The sequence below is a fragment of the Cyclospora cayetanensis genome, unplaced genomic scaffold (assembly GCF_002999335.1).
Source record: "Cyclospora cayetanensis isolate NF1_C8 unplaced genomic scaffold, CcayRef3 CcayRef3_contig_119, whole genome shotgun sequence".
Taxonomy (NCBI): Eukaryota; Apicomplexa; class Conoidasida; order Eucoccidiorida; family Eimeriidae; genus Cyclospora; species Cyclospora cayetanensis.
In genome coordinates this window covers 48,642-69,816 of record NW_020312058.1, presented here as the reverse complement: position 1 = coordinate 69,816, position 21,175 = coordinate 48,642, and the positions used below count along the sequence as shown (strand labels likewise).

Genomic DNA, 21,175 nt, shown 5'->3' with positions numbered 1-21,175 from the left:
TCCGTAAGGGTTTAATCTATGCCTCATGAGGCACGAAAGGCGAATGCGGGTGACTGCTCGTCAAAGAATCACAGTCGGGTGCTTTGACCCAAAAAGTTGCTTCCACAACTTTGGTATAACTAAGCATCCAACTTGATATTATGGACAAAAACAACTTGACATGACTATAAAAAGGAAAATAGACACTGGGGATCACACGGAAATACAATGACTGTGAGAAAGACGGTGGCAACCTGCAATGTATAAAAGGAATGCTGCTGTAGGTCATAGAGCAGCCCATCCGATCCACCAACACAATACCATTTGTGTGAAACTTTCTGGCCATTCCCATGATCTCGATCTATACGCTTCGTTCAGTGTGCTGAATTTCATCCTTGCACGGCGTTTGACAGGATTTGAAGTTCTTTCTTTGTGTTGGAAGCGCCTGCCCTGGGCCTCCTCAGACATAATACGTGAGGATTCATGCTGAGCACACATTACACTATTGTCCAGAAATGCACTTGACGGTAAAGCCTAGTTCGGAATGTGAATTAAAGTTATTCGGCTGTTAAGCTCCTTCATAAGCTTTAACACTTGGCCATTTATTGTGGCGAAGAACCCGTTTTGGGTCATTATTAGCTTACGGGTAAATGTAATAGTGCTCCCAGCCTGGAGTCTGCTGAACATGCAGCACCTGTAGCAGATACTGCTCAGACACCAAGCCACGAGGGTTCCGTCGTAGCGCCTCCCGGAAGATATCGTATTGCTGCATAACGCACAAATAAAAAAGGCGACCATGTCATTATGCGTCATGGAAAACTGAAAGGTGTTGAGAAGGGTATGGGTGCGTGCGTCAACGTCAGGCTCAGCAGGCGCCTTACCTGCCTAGTCAAGGTAATGTACCTGCACCCACGGGGAAAACACTACAAAAAAGCCTGGATTGAGCGATTATTCGGAGCATTGGATGAGAACTAGCAGACCACTTGAACCTCTTAGGGCTGGGTAATGGGTAAACAGGGCTCACTTGTATTCATAAGATCCTGCAGCGTACTTTACCGAGTGTGATTCCCTCAGGGAGCCGTCTACTGAACGCGCTTGGGAGAAGGAACTGTCTTGAAGTCGGTATTCCCAATTCAGAGGATCCATAGGATCTTTCCTGGGCCGCGACATGTTGTTGGTAAGGAGGAAATCGCCAAGTAAAAGAGTGACAAACACCGAGAATTGTAATAAAAGCTCAAGGCACAAGAGACGCTAGAAAGCGCCGAGAATTTCGAACGATGCCAGTTCACTCGAAATTTCTCAGCAAAAAACCGTAGACAACAAGCAGGGTAAGTTATACCTTAATGAAACTGACTGCAAGAGAGAAGGTAAGTCACCCCCACCCCACCACCGTCACTGGCGACATGCCGCCATGGTGCTGGCTGCATCACCATATGCCACTTGCTGGAGCAATTCTTGCATATGTATGGCACCATGCTAGCTTTAAAACATTACAAATAGCACACCACATCAAACTTAATTAAGGTTTTGCCAGGAGTTGCTCTTTTCAATGCCAGCGTTGCTTCACCACCTGTCTGGTCCACCATTAATCAGTTGTTACAGAACCCGTCATTGAGAAGTAAACATTCACCCCCCTCCCACCTCCCACCTGAAAATTCAGCTAGCCATAAAGGTTTGGCTGCTAGAATCATATCGTTATTATGTTCATACTGTCTCTGTAGTTATCCCCTTCAGATCCCTAATGTAGCAACAGCAGCAAGCACGAGTCCTGATGACCAAACCATGAAGAGCTGAGTGACGATGAAGCTGCGACCCTGCTAATTAGCTAAGTCTGATTAACATGCAACAAATTTTAACATCATAACAGTAAGTTCTGCTTTATTTCTGCACCCTTGTATGCACATGCTCGGAGGGCGCATGGAAATGTAACAGGGTCTTCAGTCCAACCTGTTGCAGATGTTTGAACACGCGAATTCGTGGACAGCATTACCACGGCCTCAGAAAAAGATACATCAGTAATGCTACAGTGGAAAATATTTTACTTAGCATCCGGGTATCCATGTGGCCTGTCGCAGGTAGCCACTCGGGTGCCCTAATAAATCGTGCACAACGGGTGATGTGTAGAAGCATGGGCAGTAGAACATTCCATCAAAACTTTTCGCTCGAAAAGCAATTAGCTATAGACTCAATGCAAGCTTGGAAAGCTATATAGCGTTTTTCAAAAAGCCTCCTCTAATTCCCGCCCGCGTCCTTCGGACTTCCAGACATCAGGGGAGAGGGCAAGCCCGTGTGCGCCTTACCGCATCCTCAAAGTACCCCAAGCATGCACATCTAGTTGCACATAGCATCTAGCGCAGACGTGCACAACATCCTCTCGTCTTGTATTGAGCTATCGCACTCCGCAAAAAAGAAAATGTACGAACAGGGATGCCAACATGTCAAATCCTTGCTAATGGCTAGTCAGATACAACTAATGCGGCAGAAAATATACATGCCTACATTATCGTGGTACAAGCAATTAGCAAGTACAGCATCAGTACCCAGCAGCTGCCGCTAAAAAATAAACGTAGAAGCGCTGAGTCAGCTCTAAAGATAGATCAACCGAGGAATTAACGAACCCCGCTCAACATGTGCTACGGGAGAGAGGTGTGTATCCTGATCTTAGGACTAGGCACTGTGAGGACCCGATGAATTAAAACAAGCATATAAAGCGCTGCGGGTAGAGACCAAAACGTTTGCTGCCACCTCAATCCATACAGTTTTCCAGTGCTTCTAGTCTTTCTTTGGCGACGTAAACGGGAAAAAATGAGTCAGGTTCACAGGTGGCTTCGATACCCCGCTTTTTCGCCCCGCTTTTCTCTGACTTGCCGCTTCGTCGTTCCGTAGAGGCGGTCGCTTGTTTCCCTTATGTGTACTGGCCGGAAAGCGAGCTGGCTCGCAGTCTAGGCAGCCCCACGATACTTTGGGGGATATTTCTGAGGCTCTCTCACTTGCATTTTCCCGTGTGAAAGCTCTTTGCACTTTGAAACCTGCTGGTCGGTGTTCAGACATCGGCTGCCTCATTATTCGGCGTGTATTTACTCCTCTCTGAGCATTTACCTTCGTTGATTCGTGCTTATGCAAGCCTCTATTCTCTTGGTCAGTACATGGCAGGGGCTGCTCTAATTGGTAGCCTGAGGCCTCGCACTGGGATGAAGCTGACAGACGCCTCCCTACCGCCACCACCTCGTCGCCTGTGTGGCAGCCTACGGGGGTTCCTACTGCATTTGATTTGGTGGCCTTATTGTTCATACACCCCTCGCATTCGTCAGTGGGTGAAGAGGACAAGGATCCACGAGAATTCGGAGACGACTCACGAGAGGAGATACTGATGATCTCAATTTTATTGCGGTGTAAAACCGTGGCACATGGACCAGAAGCTCTTGTTATTTCCTCCTGTTGGCAGTCGCCATCCCCTTCGTCTTCCTGAGTTTTCCAAGCGCGGCAGTTGAGGCTAAGTGAGATCTCGGAGGAAGCCCCTCTGGGACTTTTGTCTGCTCTGGCAAACGCTTCCTCACCCTCAGATCCAACGCTCTGTCTCCCCTCACATGTCGGCTCCACTGTAAGCAACTCAGTTCCTTTGGGATGCCTTAATGAATGTGGCGAGCAGGCGCTGCATGACTCATTGTAATCGAGTTCTCTCTGTTGCCGTTTGGTTACAGCGTGCTGGCAAAAGAAATCTTTAATAGTACGTGGACTGTCTCCGCTTTTTCTGCGTGTCTCCCGCACATCTGCCATACGAGTACCTTGAGGCGAGAAGCCCGCGAAGGTAATGCTTAGGACGCTGATATCACTCAAGGGCCTTGCGCTCGACCCAACGGGGACTTCAAAAACCTTCCCAAAGAGTTGAAGGGCCAGCGCTGACAGTGCGGTGTGCAGAGGATTCTCAAAGTGCTGAAGGTGCTTTGTACATTGTTCCTGTCCTAGGCACTCAACATGATGCGCAGACGTATTCTCCGCAGTGCCTTCCTCCCCATCAGGGAATTCCAGCTTGGGAGGGAGAGCATTTAGGGCTTGACGCGGTAGCGGACCCTTGCGGGGAGAATAACTCCCCAGCAAATGTCGAATATCCGCTGGCAGCAATGTAGAGCGGCTAGACCGGTGAAAATGACTTCTAAGGCTGCAGCAGAAAACAAAAAACAACGTTGCAGTTTCGATAGGAATGGCAATTGGAACCGCAGCAACAACCGTCTTACAGCGGCACTCATAGGTGTATGTTCATGCATTGAGCGCCAAAAGGACCATCGAACCCGGGGTTATCCTGAAGAACACACAATCTGCCACAGGCGCACCCTACAGATACACGCAACGACGACGCAACGAGGCCCGAGCGACTGGTTGTCTCTTCGTGCCGCAGTAGCAGCCGCCCAAGGAGTCTCTTGAGTTCTTGCGTTAAAAAGCTCCAAGTGATGATGGGCCGTGCGGCATAGGAATCTTCTGCAGTCACAGTCTTTGGTGCCCCGGACGTCGCTTCCACCGCCTCGGCCTCGTCTCCCGAGCAAGCTAGCATCAACCGCTTTGCATGGGCTACGGCGGTTTCTGATGGTGTGCATACACCTGGAGAGGACAGGCCTAATGTCTGGAGCCCCTTCCGCTGCTGCTGGGGGAGCTTCGAAGATGCACTGGAAAGAGAGGAGACGGCTGTAGACAAGACACATGCAAGATCGCTGGTCGATAGGGCCAAGAGCTCTTTGCAGGTATTCACTTTGGCAGCAGCCAAACGCCGAGCCGTAGCAGCACCTAAGCGCATTGCACATGATGCCATCAGGAAGGACACGAAGTTAACGAGCATAGCAAGCGGGTCGAGCATCGTTGAAAAGCCGTAACTACAGCAGCACCTTGTATATTGGGCAGGGATATGATAACAAGCAGAAGCAAAAGAGAGGACAGGAGCCAGTACGTTGAGAGAGAACATCGTGATGCTCACCAATGCCAGGGAGAGAACGGAGCGCTTTGTTGGCTAAAAAGCGCCTGCGGTGCTCTCTGAGCAACAACGTCTGCTGGCTAGGTTTATGCTCCTTAGAAACCATCTTAGCCAGCGTCTTGTTGCTGCAAATACCTGAGACATGCTCAACCATATCCTCCGGACTCAGAAAGCTCTAGAAAGCGGAACTAAGTGTTTCGTGCCCCAGCCGTAAACTGTCAAGAGACACCCCCACATGTCCTACACAGCTTCTTGACGATATCCGTGCAGAGTACAATAAGCCTGTGCTACAAAAAAGATGGCTGCAAGCGCACCGCCGGTAGTCGTGAGGCCCCCAAAGGTTGAGAAAATGAGTCCCCGCATCGCCTCAGTCAGATGGGCAGCCACTACTAGTAACAGCCTCTGTACACCACAAGTGCACTCGTTTGAGGCGGATAAGCACACTGATGCGCCAGGTGTATGCTGCTGCAGCTGCTTTTGTTGTGGCTGCTGGTGCTGCCGACATTTTTCAGCGCAACTTGGCCACCTGGAGGCCTCGATCGTATCGTCGATTGCTGCAGCCAGTCCGATGAGCCGCTGACGTGTAGGCCCCTGTTCCTGCCTCTGCTGGTGCTTTCTTGACTTCGCGGAGCTGCGTTCACCAGCAGGGCTTTCCGAAAGCTCCTCCTCCAGGAGGACGTTGTTATACACCGAGGCAAGAAGAGGCTTCAAAGCAAGTGGCTCGCTCAACAGCCTCTCCGCGCTGTCGGAACTTCTCCTTTTCCCGTGACACATTGCAGATGATGCCTCTCCCTTGACATCATACACAAAGGCGGGGCAAGAGAGCTCCCACTCACAGCAGCAGCTGCTGGAGGGGGCTCCCGCAAGCTCCGCATGCGCTGCTGAGAAAGGCGGAGAGATAGTTGTTCCGGAGTCCATAGGCTGCTGCAGCCTTCCACTGCAGCGGCTGCAGCGGCGACACCGCAGCGCACTGGGTGGCAGGAACACTCCAGACGCCCTAGGCTGTTTCTGTGGAGGGGTAATGACTAGCCGCAGAGAGCAGCTGCAACCAGATCCCTCTGCGCATCCCCCATCTGACACGAAGGCACAAAGCTGATGAGAGACCTGGTACATGATGCGCAAGAGAGATCCTGCAACTGCGCGAGAGGCTTCTGAGATATCCAAAAAAAAATCGTCAAGGCCCAGACGTTGCACAGGTCGTGGAGCCGCAGCCGAGTCCGCTGCGACTGCCGCAGCAGCATCACACCATTCCGATCGTGCTGCTTCGGTAAACTGGCGGCAGCAGCAGCACTGGATCTCAGTGGAGGCTTCTGTCCTCTCTGGTGTACCTCTAGAGGAGAGCACTGTTGGTACACCGCGCCAGGGCTGCCCCTGCAGCAGCTGCAGTAGCCTATCGGATACTCTGCGGTATTTGGTGAGATCTTCTCCATTAACAATGCAGAGTGCGGGGCAGCGGCGCAGAGCACTCGCGACGGAGATACCTTTTATGTTGCCGAGAGCCGCCCGAGTGCGAAGGCTGCAGGTGACCACGGTGTGCTTTTGTCTCACAGCTAAGAGTCGAAACCGCAAGGATGGATCAGATAGTTCTTCTACTTGAGCGTAAAAGCAATCCGCGTCTATGTGTGCAATGCAGCGAGCGGAGAACCAGCACTGCTGCAGGGAACTTCCCACTGGTCCACCATGGGGGTGGGTTCCTTGAGGGTCACGGCAGTCAGCGAGCGCCCCATGTGAGACCCTAATTAGTCCCTCCTCCATAGACACAGATGCCCTTGGGGTCGCATGAGCATGGGAGCATGGCAACTCACTGAGTGCACGGCTGGGTATTAAGAAATTCCGCTTTACAATTATTCGGGAGAACGTTGGCACAATCAGCCAGTTGGCTGCTTTGCGTCCTCACTATAAGCTGCCTAGAGTCTCTCTGTGGAGAGCTGGGCAGTGTGGTGTCACAGAGTAGGGGTGAATACTAGTTAAACCGCTGGTGTGGTGGCCCCCCAAGCTTACCGGGATTTACCTACTCCCGCGAAGTTCCTCAGGTGGCCTTGAGTCCGACGCTCAGGAAGCCTTTACAAAAAAACTGTTTTGGAATACCTACGAGCAAATCTACTTAGAGGGACTAGGTGACCTGAACTCCGGAGGCACCGGAATCCACTTTTGCTTCGGGGCCCCGTCTGAGAGAAGGGAATGGAAGATCCCCTGCCCCCGCTATCTGAGCACTCTAATTTGACCAGCAAAGGCAAAGCTTGAAATAATCTCTGTTTTATTTCTTCTCGAATGGAGAATTACTTACAGTCGAAGCCAGGAAAGCTAAACTGCGGAGGATTTGGGATGTGTACGTAACTGTGGCAACACTCCAGCCCTCGAACAACTCGAATGAAAATTACAGGACAGGATGGTGTTGTTAGTAAGACCTATATGGGCCTGTACCTACAGCCTAAAGTCCCATGAGTCAGCGCATCGTATATGCACTCCAGGTCCCTACCCACTTGTTTGGGGTCTACGAGCAACACATATGCTGCAACACTGACAGATAACCTTAGAGTGGATAGGTCTAAAGGCTATAGGTGCCGATGCACGGGGCAACACGGCAGTACGCAACAGACATACGAGATATAACCGGAGGACCACCTTATATTTCCCTCTTTTAGAGGTTCTTATTTCATCGTGCCCTGACGCTTGGAGCATTTAGTATTCCCATAAGGAAGATGACTACAGTGAGGGTTTCCAATCCTACATCACTACTGCCCCTTGTATGGCTTCTTTTATGGCTGTATTGGGCAAAAACTACACTTGAGCCTGTATACTTCAATAGTTCTATTAAACAAAGAATCAGTAGAGAATTGACCATTTGGCCTGACTACCTATATATCTCATCAGTTGAGGATTAGCATAAGCTCGATACTTTACAGCTCGCTGTCGTCCGCATGTGCTCCAAGGTTCAATGCAAGGTCACCCAAGGAGGCACTTCACTCCAGAATCCGCACAAACATCACCTAGAGTTATTGAGTACTTTTGAACTCTTGCATTCCCCCTTTTCGCGCCTGCCAGACTTTACAAAATGCGATAAGAAAGACACATAGGGAGCGCGTGGCTGCACCCTCAAAACACGCTGCGCCCTTAACACAGCTATTTGCACAAAGCATGTAATGTGCACAAGCACAGACATACACACGCGCACACACACCACATCGCGTCTTGTTGTACTGACTAACAATCCTTTGCATTAATAATAACTTGGAGTAGACAAGCCCATTAGTCAAGTGTTTCTGCTTCTTAGTCAAAATAACTAGCATTGTACAAAGAAATGAAGTGTAGGTTAACGAGCTACTCCATGCCCCCCAGCGCATTTCAAAACGTACGCCCTCGTGCTCCATACCTGCACTTCAAGACCAACTACCTGCAGGGGAGACGAAAAAAGCGTTCCCGACTCATCGTCATCCTTCGATTAGGCAAAAGGCCAAAAGCAAGGCGAGTGAGGAAAACAACGTGGATGTCAGCTCATGAAGGAAAAAAGAGAATACCGACCCACTCCGTATCCAACAACGAACGAGGGTCTTTACCGAAGCAACTCTGGTGGCGCGATATGTCGCTGTCTTCAAAGCGCTAAAATGTGTAAGCGTCCTATTGACAAAAAAGGATATGTGACTGGACTTAAATGTACAGCAGTTTAGTAATGGCTCCGCGCCCAATAGAACAATCTCTGCGTGCTGCAACAGCCCAGGCGTGGCAACATGGATGATTTTCAAGCACTAACAGAGGCTCGGGCAAGACTGCAGAGACGAGATAGCCGAGAAGGCTCTCACATAAAGCTGAGTGTAAAGGACATGTACGAACACTATCCGGGGACGTTTCATATACAACTCATAGACGGAAAAACCATTTTCCTGCAGATTCTATGCACTGCGTGAATCGGGGTCATATCGAAGCGCATTACTCTTTACCAAACATGCAGTGTGGTGTACTCGTTTCTCTTTAAATCAGGGGTACAAAGCGATCCAACCTTAGCCCACGGATGAAATGTTCGAGTGCCTCCCTTCTGTAGGCCGTCACTCTTTACGGGGCTGCCCAATACTATCGACGCATGCATAAACACATTGCCAGCTCCGAAAGCATGCCACTACCAGCTGAGGAACTACTGGGCTCATTCAAGCGTGCAAGCTTGCCTGTGCGCCATCATACGCGTTACCCGAACATGTACTTTCACTGCGTTAAGGGGTTTCTTCTCAGCCTGCTGTCAAAAAATGTCAAACTATTAAATTATTAAATAACTTGATTTAAACCATAGAACTGATCTGGGGAAACAATACATTTTACTGCATCCACAGCCACTGGATGAGCAGAAATACTGAAATGAATCCAGCGTTGCTGCGGACTCTCAAGCCCGATTTGAAGGCGTCTGGAGAAAGATTATTGACTCTAAGCTTAGTTCATACTTAACTGATATTTATTCAGTGGTTAGCAAGAACCTCGCCCTCTTCCCTTCCCGCCTCCACCAGGTGTCAGGCATGAGTTGATATCGAAAGTTAGTGTGTGCACTGCTGACCCCTCTAAGCACTTGAAGCATCTACAAGCAGTTGCGCGTAGCATTTAGCACACATGCTCACAATTTCGCGTCCGCTTGTATAGTGCTGACGCTACTTTCCAACACGTACAGCATGTGAACAGATACACCGATTAGTCAATTTTACCGCTAGTCATAATAAATATAGATGGGTCAGTAGGAAGCGTTTAAATGTAGAGCTCAGTCCGTTGAACGCATGCCAACTTAGCAGAGGGGTGCGCAGCATCCACTCACTAAGGTTGAGTTGAGAGCCACCATGGAAAGTTAATAACTGACTGCCAAACCAGACAGTCGATACGCGACCATTACCTCATTGAAACACATTTGAGCGGAAATTACATGAATGCAACTTTGCCCCCTAACCTTCCTCTGGGCTGGCAAGCGACTTGAGCTGCTGGAGTGCATCATTCACGCCCATCCAGTTGTTTGTTGTGCAGCTTGGTGGCATACTTTGCCGTTCAATCACGGAGTCTTTCGCACGCGGTAGAATCTCTCAAAACTGTACCTAAGTTGGTTAGGAAGTTCGCGCAGTTCCTCTTGCCCCGCACTGTGAAGTTCTTGAATGCTATTTCACTGTGCACCCATCTAGTTAAGCATCCTGTTATATAAGGTACACACCATCCCTTTCCTAGATATTTGTGTAGAGTACAGTTCACTGGAGCTCAAACCGATTTCATGAAGATGCATCTTCCCCAGTCATCGTTGTATTTAGAAAGGCGTTGCGGCACTTTGTGCGCAGACAGTCTAATAAGTACAGTGCCCATCTCAGAAGAGGGCTCTTACTGTAGCAGTTGTTCAGTTGAGTCTGTCACCTGCAGCTGACGCTCAGTCTTAGAAATGAAACACCTAGGAGCCTTGAATAGTAACCACCAACGACCTAATGAATCAATGGGTTCATCCCTCCCCCACTTTTGGCACGCGTGAAGCTAAAAAATGGAAAACAAGACAGGCAACGACACATGCTAATGCGGCTATTCTGACGCCAAAGGGCTTAAGACAGGGGAACGGCGTGAGGGGAGCGTTAACATAGCATGCTGCTCACATTGTTCGGTACAGTTTATTGCTGGAATCCCTCCGACATCGTGACTGCATAAGGCCACAGCCGTTCTGCCTCGGCGTAGCTAATGAAGCAGAACGTTGTTGAACACAGAGAGTGGGGCACAAAAAAGCAGGGCAACTTCTTAAGGAGCTCACTGATGTGCATTTATGGCAACATAGCGCCATGCTGAAGCGCTGATATTTAAGTTCTATCGTTACTGCCTCCGATGCAGCTGTGCAGCGAACAGATACGAAGGCCACTAACTTGGAATCGATGCAACAACGTTGCACTCTTGGGGACCGCAGCCGCACCAAAGTTTGGCATAAATCTTTCTAGCTCGTTGAGCCTAATAAAACCCTCATGAGTCCTACATTTACCGGGTGCTACTTCTGTAAAAAGCCGACTACCACCAAAAGCAATGGCTTCTTGAGGTCAGTGCGTGTTTGTTCACATGCAAGGTTGAACTACATCCAAATGATACCATGTCTGTCCTCTTCATCTGGCAGTCCGCACAAAGGTAGCTGGTTGGCCAGATAGCTAGCCATCAGTATGGCCATAATAACTCTGGGACCAAAAGCAACTGCTTTGCTATGCACCGGATAAGCCCGTCTCTTCAACAGTGCTTAATTCAAGTAACCCTAAATGGGGTCTTCGGTTGATGGCCCGAGGTTGCCCAGGATATATCTTACTGTCTCGAGTGTCTGCCCCGTCCTAATTCCCCCGTATCCCCCGCCTGCTGGTCAAGTGCAACAGGCAGTCTGTAGAGGTAGCGAAATCAGACCGCCAGTGACGTTTGCCCGCATTCCGCTTTACTTTATATCCAGTTTTTATCACCTGTCTACATGTGAGATGCGAAGAGGATGTCTAGGCGTCAATTTGAATCCCTGTAAGCCCTGCAAAGCTACCTCGGCGAAAGGCTGCGAGGTAAAGTCCACAAACGCCACCCCTCTGCCTTCTACCAACCGGGTGTCTGCGTAGCCTCGGTACTGAGAGAAGAGGATCTCGAGTGAGGCTTTGCTCGCCTTCTCCGGTAGATTTTCAACAAATAGAGAAAACTTTCCTTCAGATGGCGCTGCAGTACCCTAAACAAAACACAATACAATGCGAAGGCACACGCAATGAAACACAACACACGACCGAACGCAAGATAAACAAACTAGCTACTTGCACATACGAGGAGAAAGACAGCGAGTCGATCAGCCCGTAGCTGTTGCTGTCCCGCTCTCAAGTGAACCAGGCTGCAAATCGCTACCTATGGTACTCAGGCAGGCAGGGTAGCTCGACCCTCTGCCGGATACGTTGCTCTAAAAGAAGTGGGAATTATTCACCTTGGATTGTGTAGCAACAACTGCAGTTCTTGGTGCATGTGGCTTCCTTGGTTTAAACTGGTCAACGTGCTTGAGATACGCATCGCTCTTGGTCTTTGCATACGCAATATGGAGCGGTTTGCCGAGGAACTCCTTGCCCTGCAGCGCTCGCAATGCTGCTGTGGCGGAGCTTAGCTCGGAGAAAACCACGAAGGCTTGGCCTCTAATCTTCCGCCCTGCAACTACGTCCAGTACTACACCAAAGGCAGAGCAGCACTCATAGAGGCACGCTACGAGGTCACTCAGCTGCACCCTGTCGTTTAGGTTGTTGCAGTACAGAGTGGGGTTGGGCACCACATCTGCCACAGCACTTGCCGTAGCAGGGGCACCCACACGGGGCCCCACCGGAGCAGCACTTGCAGCCATCGAGAACAAGGCTGAGGAGGGTAACGGCTGATTGAAGGCAGCAGGGAGCTGCAGCGGCTCTCCAAGACACTCAGCTACAGAAAAGAAGACGACGGAGAGGAAACAAGTGATGGGAATTACAGAAGAAACTTTTTCTAAAACCCAAAGCCAACACGAACCCTGGGCACCCCTGGCGGATTTGAAGAATAACCTGTGCGGACTTAAGGACCAGCCAATCCCTATTGTGAAAATCTAGGAGTGCCTTGCTGAGAGCCAAAATGAGCGTAGAAGAGAGGGAAAAGAGAAAAAAGCGTGATACTTGTTTGTACCCGTGGATGCATGCATCAAAGGGGCCCCCCAAGACGGAAGGTTCTTAGGCCTCCAAGGCCCAAACAGACGATGGGTTTCCACAGTAGTAAATTGTGCCCCTCAGCCAAAGGAGGGTCAAAAATCAAGTCCCTTTGTGGAAGCAGGGGCCCCTTAAAGGCCCCCAGAAGCCGCATGCCGCCGCTGGTTGGGGCTCCTGCATACATAAAACGCTGGGGTGGCCTGCCGTGGGCTCAGTGCGAAGCTTTGCGCTTGCTTTTTACAACAAATAATATACACATATGCGTAATATCATTATATCAGTAAGGCAGGAATTACTTAGGCACCCACTTAAGAGCTTGTACTATGGAAATCCCCATGCACTTCACGAAATGTCGTGCTCTGGCTAAATACCATAGATAGCCTACTTCAGCAACCCGCTGACCTATGCAGAAAAATGAAATACGCATTTTCTTAAAGATAAGAGGCTATGTGGACACTCTCACTGTGATCAGGAACTACATGAAACTCTCTACCTTGGGGCGTAGCACTCGATTTATGGCTTTGTAGGGAAACACTCAACCCCAGAGCCACTGAACTTCAAAGAATTCCCCGCTTCCCCTGGACAAGGCCCCAGAGTCTCTGACATACGCTAAGAGGAATACCTAGGACGCGCGCAGCTACACTCCATATGTAATTCCGAGCACTTAATGCTAGGGGCCCATCGCATCTAGCGCATACGCACACAACATTGTGTCTAGTTGTATTCGAACTACAGATAACCTACGATAAATAAGATATGTGGGCAAACAATTCAAATACTCTGTCCATTAGTAAAATCTTAGATACACTCAAGTAGTGTGTTAAAACGTGACATAGCATAGCCTAATCCGCCAGATAGCAACTGGCTCACAGGCACAACGCATCAACCCCTAGTGTGTTGAGCGAAATTTACTCTGCAGCAAAGGGCATGCGCGAATGTCCAGATCAAGATTAAATATTCAGCCTTTCAATAATTCGCAGTTGAACACATTTTGTGTGCTAGAAGGCTCTCAATGTGGTGTTGCACGCAATAGACCTACCCAACTGTGCAGACCTCAGAGAAGGCAGTTTATTTCAAAAAACACCATCTGTGGCTGTAGAAGCTTCGTGAAAGCCTTTAAAACATATTATGAACTGTACAGAGTGCGTGTAACACTTTTTTTTATCAATGGCTGGGCAGCTCTGCATTTCTCCGCTAGAAGTACTGATGTTCTGGCTCATGTAGCTGCCAGGTAAGATTTCAAAGAGTGCTGTTTTACCCCTAATTCTGCCCAAACATTGTGTCGGTTACGGGAAATCAGCATCTCACAGTTCTCTGTACTCCGCATCTGTGTCGGCGGAAAACGTGGCGGTCTCCTGAGGGAAGAGATGTAGATCGTTTCGGCCAGGGCATCTACAAGGAGATCATCAATCCTAAGCTCACCCAGAAGTTAAAAGGCAGTACATAGCGTCCACCTGAAAGGTCTATGCCTTCCCCTGCACTCACCGGACAGAGTTCGGTTGTGGGGGAAGATAATCCAGCAGCAGCTCATGTAGCTCCGGACTGCGAGCTGTCTTGGCAAATGCAGCTGCACAGGAGAGCTTAGCGCTCAGCCACCCTGCATTCACTGTTGCAGCATTGCGCTAAGCCCGGTATGCAGCAAATCGAATGCGCCAACAACAACTAACTTCTATGATTGGTCTGCTCAGTTCATCAGTACCACATATGCCCTAAAAGCCCCTGCCACAGAACAGCAGGGCCTGTTGTGGATGTAAGGGAAAGTACTCCCACGCAACGCTTCCCTTAAGCTGACATCAACAAAAATACTTCATTTATCTCCTACACACTGTAGTTAGCATTGAAAAAGCCGCTGCGGGCCTACCAGCACTTGAGCTGCCACATACATCATTTTGAAGCGACCAAGCCCTCGGGTTGAGTGGCCAATACGTCAAAACCACATGTAGCTGCTTAGGATTACATGATCCAAGATCCATGGCATGCGCAAGCCGATTTCGGTTTGCTGCATATGACCAAAGAGCTACGTAGGTGACGCTAGGGGGCAACTCCCTTGCCCCCTATTTCGAAGCGATGGTACACGCAAGTAAGGTTTTACCCAAGACACGAAAGGTGCCGCCAAAAAGGGGTGGCAAGAGCAATAGGCAATTAATAGAGTTAATGAACTTCTTTGTAAAAAGGACAAGCCCTATATATGTGTAAGGATGTTCCCAAACAAGCAAGACACCGCTCCGATGCAGTGAGGCCTGCGTCAGTATGTACATATGCTTTGTATCTGGCACGCAAAAGAAGCTTCCCAGTCTTGCATCCAGAGTCTCCTCTGTATCCTATCCTACAACTGCGCTGCAAAGACAAATGTACGCATAGTCTCTGGATACACCGTTCAGAAAGTAGAGAATAGATGCTTGTCAGGATGCGTGCAAATTCAGTGCACAGACAAGAACGCTCGTGCAGGCCAAGCACTAGGTATTACCAGATACGGCCGTTGCTCTTCAGATTGAAAAAAAGTGCAGCTTTCGGTAAAGGGCATCAAAGTCCCCAAATTACTGCCTCGATGAAGCTGGCACCGAGGAGGTCTGCAACGTACGGAGAAGCGGTATATTCACTCCACTGAGAGGATTCGGAAGGTGCGGGCATCACCCATGCCTTTTGCAGGCGTTCTGGCATCTGCACGACGATCAGATCATTATCTGTCCCTGCAACGGACATTTCAGCCAAGGTTGTCATCCAGGCTTTGCTGGCACGTGGTGTACAGGCAGAGAATAAAAGAATCCACCCTGTTCTCCGTTTCCACGTTGACCCTCACGGATTCCTCTGGCTCATGGGGCTTAGAGCTAGTAAGAGCTGGCTTCCGAACTATACCAACTGTCACAGGCGATTCGAATTCTATGACATGCACCAAGGGGGGTTCACACAAGCTCACCATCGGTGTCTCTGCAGATGTCCAACCTCTCGGGGGTGATCCACGAGGCCTGGGGACACTGGGGATCTTTAAGAAGGAAAGCCTTCACCTGACAGGCCCTGACGCCATCTACAAATGCATTCCTAGCCGAGGTCAAGGAGACGGGGGAAATTCTCTTTGGGTCCTCGCTGGCAACAAACAAATTACTCTTCAGCGTTTCGTCCAAAGGCTTCGCTTCCATTTCGCAGGAAGCGGCTTCTTGATGCTGTTGAGTCCCGAGCACCGTTGCCGCTAGTGCAAGGGATACACCGCAGACGACCACAAAGTGTCCTGAACCAGAAAGAGCAAGGAGCGTCTGGCCTTTGGCCTAGATCTAGGGTTGTCATCTGCCCGAGCTCTTTTCTTTTGAGGCGGGCTAGTCAACTAGCAAAGCGGTCTACGCTCTTCACCTGAAGCTCAGAAGCCTATAATTCAAGATGTAGTCACTGTAAGCCAAAGAGTGGGCCGAATCAGCAGCACTTAGCGTAGCAGCAACAAGCGCCCTAACAGTTAAACTCGGAGAGGTCAGTCTCACCATCATACTGTTGCGGAGGCACTTCGTGCGGGTCTGGGGCAACAAGGCGCCCCCCGTCTACTAGCACAATAGCCATTCGTCCGTTCAGCACTTCCCAAGCCAGGGAGGCCCGGGAGATTCTTCTGCACAAATGCGTATGTAGCAACAGCACCATGCACTGCACCCAGCTGTGGCACTGAAACAGTGCGAACAGCCGTATACTAGTGCGCCTAAACTTTTAGATAAGCGGCATTATCCCTGGATGGTCAGCACGAAAAAAATGCTTTAAGAGGCAAAAGCAGGCAAGCAATAAAGAAGAAAGCACATCACGGACGCCTTGGCTTCCTGCAGGAAAACGCAGAGTTTTCTTACCCAGTGACAACTTGGAGGCCCAGGCGCCTCGCCTGACGGAATTGCGATGCGACGCGTTGCGCCTCCTCATCAAAAGCATTGTGAGCACTGGCAAAAGACTTATAGAAAGGCTGCACTCGAAGGCAGTCCGCATACAGACAAATCACCATGTTAGAATACATAAACAACGCAGCAATGCTCTTTACAGACACGCAGAACGTAAAAGCATTTATATGCGTGCATACGTATGCCCGCAGTACCCTACATCTTATGCATGTATATGGGTAAAGGAGCCTATTGGTAGAAGAAGAAATAACAGTTTCGTCTACCTTATCCGCATGCTTTGGGTTAAACCCCGTAAAAGAGGTGGCAATGCCGCAAGGCAAATGCTGCAGCAGCAGCAGGAGTTCCACAGTCCACCCTCCGTGAGCTGCTCGCCGCAGCAATTCTCTCGCCTTCTGCTCGGATACAGGTCTGAGAGCACTTTTTAAGGTACCACTGAAGAAGCCCTTTTCTAATGAGCACTGCTTCAGAAAGCCGTTTCCACCCTTTTGTGAACGGGATCGCTCCCTGCCTGCTTCTTGAAGCACTTCATTAAGGCACTTGCAATGCCCGCGGTTCGCGAGCTCAGATCCAAGCTTCGCTTCCGTTGCATCGGCACGCATGCAATAATATTCAATCGGAAGTGCATCTACTGACTCCACTGTACTGGACCCATGGCTTCCTGTTGACCCTAATACTTTAAAGCTTTTAGGAGAGTTTGGAAGACGTCCTTCCTGAGAGCCCTCTGTACGTCGTATCAGCCGCTCACGCTTCCTTGGAATCCTGCGCGAAGATAGACCACGGCCAGAATCAGCATACACACCAGTTGTGGCTCCACTGTCCTCGCTGTGACTTTCAAAGACCTGGGGCTTTGAAGGCATATTCTCCCGTAAATCTGTAAGAAGGAAGGACGGCTGGGGGCAATCCCCCAATTCATCCAGCGTCCTGCGACAACAACGATGGAAGAAAGACTCTGGCGAGGATGAGGCGAGCGAGGTAGCAGGGAGATAGACTGCTTTGAGCAAGTGGGTATAAAAAAGGAAGCCGTTGGGCTGCTTTATCTCAAAGGGTTCACAAGCACATGTCGCACATTATAAGGCTTGGAGAATGGTATGCAGGTAAACAGAACGTCTGCTTCAGGGTAAGTTTGGCCCGAATATCACTATGGCCCAAGGTATCGGAAAAAGCCATGAGATTGGTTTGTCCGGGGGCACTCTCCTTCTCTGAAGGCCCTGAGTGGCTGGTTTTCTTGTTTCAATAGGGTGTTCAAGACACAGCGACCCACCTTAGGATCATTTGAGTACATGCAAGCCCACAGTCCATTTCCCCCTGTTGGCGAATCCAACGAATTTCCGTGCAGAAGCAAATAACGGGCTCTACGGGCTTGTTGGAGGCCCAGAGCTTGGGTCCTCGCAGCCACACGCCTCCCATTCTGTAGAGGCTCCTGAGTTCACTTGTCGGGGTGAGACACCAAGGGGAGCTGAAGATATTTGTATGCTGAGGAAGGCCATGACCATTTTCTGGATTATGTGGACATTGGGCCCTTCTCAGCTCTCATCGTTCAGCTCCAACGAATTTCAAAAGCTTTTATCAGAGTAAAGAGGGGGTAAGTTCTCGCAGTTCTTCCTTTCTTAGTGCTCAGCCCAGCTGGGACTCCTCTTACACGATCAACAGCCAAACGAAGTTCTCACAAGAAACCAACAGCAATCAAAGACATTGATGCATCACTTTTAGTTAAGCATCATACGCGCTTTTTTTGCGAAAATGGAGTACCAATATTAGCTGGGTGGCTAAGGCTATTGGCAATTCTGTTGCTCGAGCCTTGGCGAAAGGGCAAAAATCTCGTACATGTAGGCGCACATTTGAACTTAAAGGGCCTGTTCGCCTAGCATTCATCCTAAGCAGAAAAAGAAATTTGGGCTAGAGCAGACAGATAAATATGTACACTGCAGTACTAACTATAGCAGCTGCTTCGGGACGTGCGGATGGCATAGGTAAGCTGCAGCAGACGTATTCCCTTATCAAGTTCTTCTGAAATATGCAGATATTTTCTCTACGCCTCATTTAATGTGTATATGACTCGTCAGAGTAATTATTTTTTGGAAAGCTAAAACCGATATTCTGTAGTTTAGCGTCCGTGCCAAGCACCACAATGAGCTACAGTGTTCCGAACCAGAACGCTGTTTATGTGAGCTCTGCTTATGCGTGCGGTAAAATAATCATACAGCTCTGTATGCCATGATGGCGGTGCATGCAAAGACTGTAAATGCGTCACGAGCGGATGGGAGCGCTGCAACGACACCGTAGGTCTTCTCTAGCTAGTATTGCTGCACCCCACGCTCCCTTACACTAATTACAACAGCCATTACTTTTCGCCCCGCAACAAATGCAGGATACCCATACATCGTGAGGGTTTCATCGTGAGCCAACTGCTAACAAAACAATTCAGCAGGACGAAGTCTGGTGGGTGTTCATGCATTACGCACAAACGAGGTGTGGGGAACACAAGCACTACATTGCTGCAGCTCTCCCAAAGGAGCTGTGCCCCACGCAAAACAAAGTTGAAGATACCGAGGATTCTATGCACAGCAGAGAAATACTTCTGTAGAGGTGGCGTGCCGCATACATTAAGTACTCAATCATTGATACCCACAGCCTATAAACTCTCCACTCCCCATGCTGTGTCATTCAATTCCGATGCAGTTTCGCAGCTCCTCGCCGCACAAATTTATAGACAGCAGCAGAAGTAGCGTATGTCGGCTAGGCCCCTTTGTGCCTCTTCTGTCCCGCTACTTCTCCAAGTAGCCCCCTTAATTCCCCTAAACAACTTTCCAGCAATCTTTCCGGTAGCTTTCCGGCTCCCTAGGAGCTAAAGTGGTGTCGAGGGGCACCTTGAGCGTTGGGATTGGAGGTGCGAATTCTACTCGATAACTTCAGGGGCTCAGCGACGGCCTTCGTTCGACCGCTCATGCTGTAGCGGGTTGATAGCCGCATCGAAGGCCTCGAAGCATTCCGTTGCTCCAGCCGAGAAAGTCCATTCCTGATGGTTTGTCGTCTCGATGCCCTTATTTGTAAGGGCGCATTCTTCCAAAACATTGGAAGGCCCCGTAATGGACGGATCCTCTTTCGCGGTCCACGACACTCCACAGGGAGTTACGTCAAATCGGCCCCAAACAATGGTAAACTGTCAACCTCAAATCCATTTGTAAAGGGAGCACCGACATGGTTTGTGTATATGTGGTCTTTTATTGACGCGGCTTTGCCACCTAAGGCACTCCCAAAGTGTACTGATAGAGATGAACCTGGTCTAGGCTGCCTAGGGGACTGAAAAGCAGAGAACGGCAAGCCGGTGTGCCCAAAACAAAAAAGTTCAACCCTTGAAGCTTCATCTGTCTCACTGGTGGTAGCGACACTGGTGCTTGTGCTGCCTGCCTCATTCCCCTGGAGACTTGAAAAGGCAATGACGGGGGACGGGATGCATCTGCGAGATGATTCCGAGTCGGGTTGGTCCCACACCATGAGCTCTACATCATTACTCGATACCGAAGATATGTCAGAGGAGGTTTTTTGCCCGCAATACATTGCCTCTAACTGTGAAGGCCCGAACAGGGTGCTGCTGAGGGGCCCATCGGCGTCATCGGGCAAGCGGCTGCTGAGCCCCCCTTCTTCCATGGCTTCATGCGTCTTCTGTGTTACATTCAGCCTCTCGCTGTCACAAGGAGACCAAGGAAGCGTAGCCTGGTGGTGCTGCACCTTTCTTAGGTTAATAAGCGGCACCCGGGGGGCCTTCGAGTCCCAAGAATCTTGTTTGCTGGTTCCGTCAATGAAGAGATCAGATGGAGTCGCACTGCGATAAGACACAGGTTCGTCAGCCTGACTCAGGGCAGTGGAGCCATGATGGCCCCCAAAGAATAAACCGGAGGGGCTTGATACTCCCCCTGCAGCAGCTGCACGCTGGGATAACTGCTGGTACTGGTGGTGCCGATATGAGGTGCTGCCGTAGGCTGTCCTAGATGTCGAGTCGACACTAGGGCCACCACGGGCTGAGTATTCATTGCTCGTGCTGCTGCGCGCGGTCGCCGGGATTATTTCCACTTCATGCTGATCTATAATGCAACGGATCGGTACAAAACAAGCGCAACAGTCCTTGCAGGGCTCGAAATCTCGCACCTGCGAGGTGTCCATCTCGTTGTGCCACCTGCCCTTGTCTGCGTTAAATGGAGGACTCGCTATAACCATCTGAAGCTTCCAGAGAAGCACGGTCTGGTGATGACGGTCACTGTCTGCAGAAAATATGGCAATACGAAAAGCTGGCCACGAATCCTCAACTGCATTGACAACTGGGACGAAGCCCCTCTCTCAATGCACTTGTTTAGTCTGGGTGATGCTAGTGTAGCTATGGAACGGGGTGACGAAGCAGCACAACGCCCACAAAGTACAATCTCGGCAAGAAAGAACCCCTCGCAGCACGCATCTGCCTGCCATGAGTATCAAAAGGAAAACCTTCTGTCACTCATTACGGTGACAAAGAATAACTCAAAAATAAAGAAGTGATATTTTTGGCACGAAACAGACTTGAAGAACAGTGGCAGCCCAGTCCTTGTCGCGGCCCGTCTGCTGGGCCCGACACGATTGTTGAGAAGACTTGCTGGCCACTAACCCTTTATCTTCTTTTATCTTTTCCCGGAGTAGGATGATTACAGAAGAGAGTAATGATTATTGGCTGTATCTTA

General features: G+C 49.8%; 5 protein-coding genes across 5 annotated transcripts; all 5 read right to left on the bottom strand.

Annotated features, from left to right (window-relative positions):
• Positions 1-619: 619 nt before the first annotated feature.
• LOC34621228 lies at positions 620-1,149 on the bottom strand. Its single transcript, XM_026336231.1, has 3 exons — positions 1,004-1,149; positions 861-882; positions 620-745 (listed from the first exon to the last, which is right to left on the bottom strand). The coding sequence occupies exons 1-3, from the start codon at positions 1,147-1,149 to the stop codon at positions 620-622; spliced, it is 294 nt and encodes a 97-aa protein (XP_026192016.1).
• A 1,602-nt stretch (positions 1,150-2,751) lies between these two features.
• LOC34621229 lies at positions 2,752-6,697 on the bottom strand. Its single transcript, XM_026336257.1, has 3 exons — positions 5,469-6,697; positions 4,250-4,844; positions 2,752-4,050 (listed from the first exon to the last, which is right to left on the bottom strand). The coding sequence occupies exons 1-3, from the start codon at positions 6,695-6,697 to the stop codon at positions 2,752-2,754; spliced, it is 3,123 nt and encodes a 1,040-aa protein (XP_026192042.1).
• A 4,672-nt stretch (positions 6,698-11,369) lies between these two features.
• Positions 11,370-12,272, bottom strand: LOC113147060 (U1 small nuclear ribonucleoprotein A-like). The gene is made up of 2 exons (XM_026336256.1): positions 11,868-12,272; positions 11,370-11,621 (listed from the first exon to the last, which is right to left on the bottom strand). The coding sequence occupies exons 1-2, from the start codon at positions 12,270-12,272 to the stop codon at positions 11,370-11,372; spliced, it is 657 nt and encodes a 218-aa protein (XP_026192041.1).
• A 2,851-nt stretch (positions 12,273-15,123) lies between these two features.
• Positions 15,124-18,338, bottom strand: LOC34621230. The gene is made up of 7 exons (XM_026336255.1): positions 18,216-18,338; positions 17,728-17,825; positions 16,730-17,387; positions 16,422-16,531; positions 16,071-16,192; positions 15,518-15,826; positions 15,124-15,290 (listed from the first exon to the last, which is right to left on the bottom strand). Exons 1-7 carry the CDS (start codon positions 18,336-18,338, stop codon positions 15,124-15,126), a joined length of 1,587 nt encoding a protein of 528 aa, XP_026192040.1.
• Positions 18,339-19,383: 1,045 nt separating this feature from the next.
• LOC34621231 lies at positions 19,384-20,627 on the bottom strand. Its single transcript, XM_026336254.1, has 2 exons — positions 19,628-20,627; positions 19,384-19,565 (listed from the first exon to the last, which is right to left on the bottom strand). Exons 1-2 carry the CDS (start codon positions 20,625-20,627, stop codon positions 19,384-19,386), a joined length of 1,182 nt encoding a protein of 393 aa, XP_026192039.1.
• Positions 20,628-21,175: the final 548 nt, after the last annotated feature.

Coding starts and splice junctions, on each gene's coding strand:
- LOC34621228 (XM_026336231.1), bottom strand. CDS start 1,149: ATGTCGCGGCCCAGGAAAGATCCTATGGATCCTCTGAATTGGGAATAC. Junction 883..1,003: donor GCAGGATCTTATGAATACAA/GTGAGCCCTGTT, acceptor CCGTGGGTGCAG/GTACATTACCTTGACTAGGC. Junction 746..860: donor ACATTACCTTGACTAGGCAG/GTAAGGCGCCTG, acceptor TGCGTTATGCAG/CAATACGATATCTTCCGGGA.
- LOC34621229 (XM_026336257.1), bottom strand. CDS start 6,697: ATGGAGGAGGGACTAATTAGGGTCTCACATGGGGCGCTCGCTGACTGC. Junction 4,845..5,468: donor GATACGATCGAGGCCTCCAG/GTGGCCAAGTTG, acceptor GTGCTGCTGTAG/TTACGGCTTTTCAACGATGC. Junction 4,051..4,249: donor GGTTCGATGGTCCTTTTGGC/GCTCAATGCATG, acceptor TCTCCCCGCAAG/GGTCCGCTACCGCGTCAAGC.
- LOC34621231 (XM_026336254.1), bottom strand. CDS start 20,627: ATGGACACCTCGCAGGTGCGAGATTTCGAGCCCTGCAAGGACTGTTGC. Junction 19,566..19,627: donor AAATGGATTTGAGGTTGACA/GTTTACCATTGT, acceptor GGACCGCGAAAG/AGGATCCGTCCATTACGGGG.
- LOC34621230 (XM_026336255.1), bottom strand. CDS start 18,338: ATGAATGCTAGGCGAACAGGCCCTTTAAGTTCAAATGTGCGCCTACAT. Junction 17,826..18,215: donor TAGCCACCCAGCTAATATTG/GTACTCCATTTT, acceptor GCCTCCAACAAG/CCCGTAGAGCCCGTTATTTG. Junction 15,827..16,070: donor GCCTCCGCAACAGTATGATG/GTGAGACTGACC, acceptor TTTCTGGTTCAG/GACACTTTGTGGTCGTCTGC.
- LOC113147060 (XM_026336256.1), bottom strand. CDS start 12,272: ATGGCTGCAAGTGCTGCTCCGGTGGGGCCCCGTGTGGGTGCCCCTGCT. Junction 11,622..11,867: donor TTGTTGCTACACAATCCAAG/GTGAATAATTCC, acceptor TGTTTTGTTTAG/GGTACTGCAGCGCCATCTGA.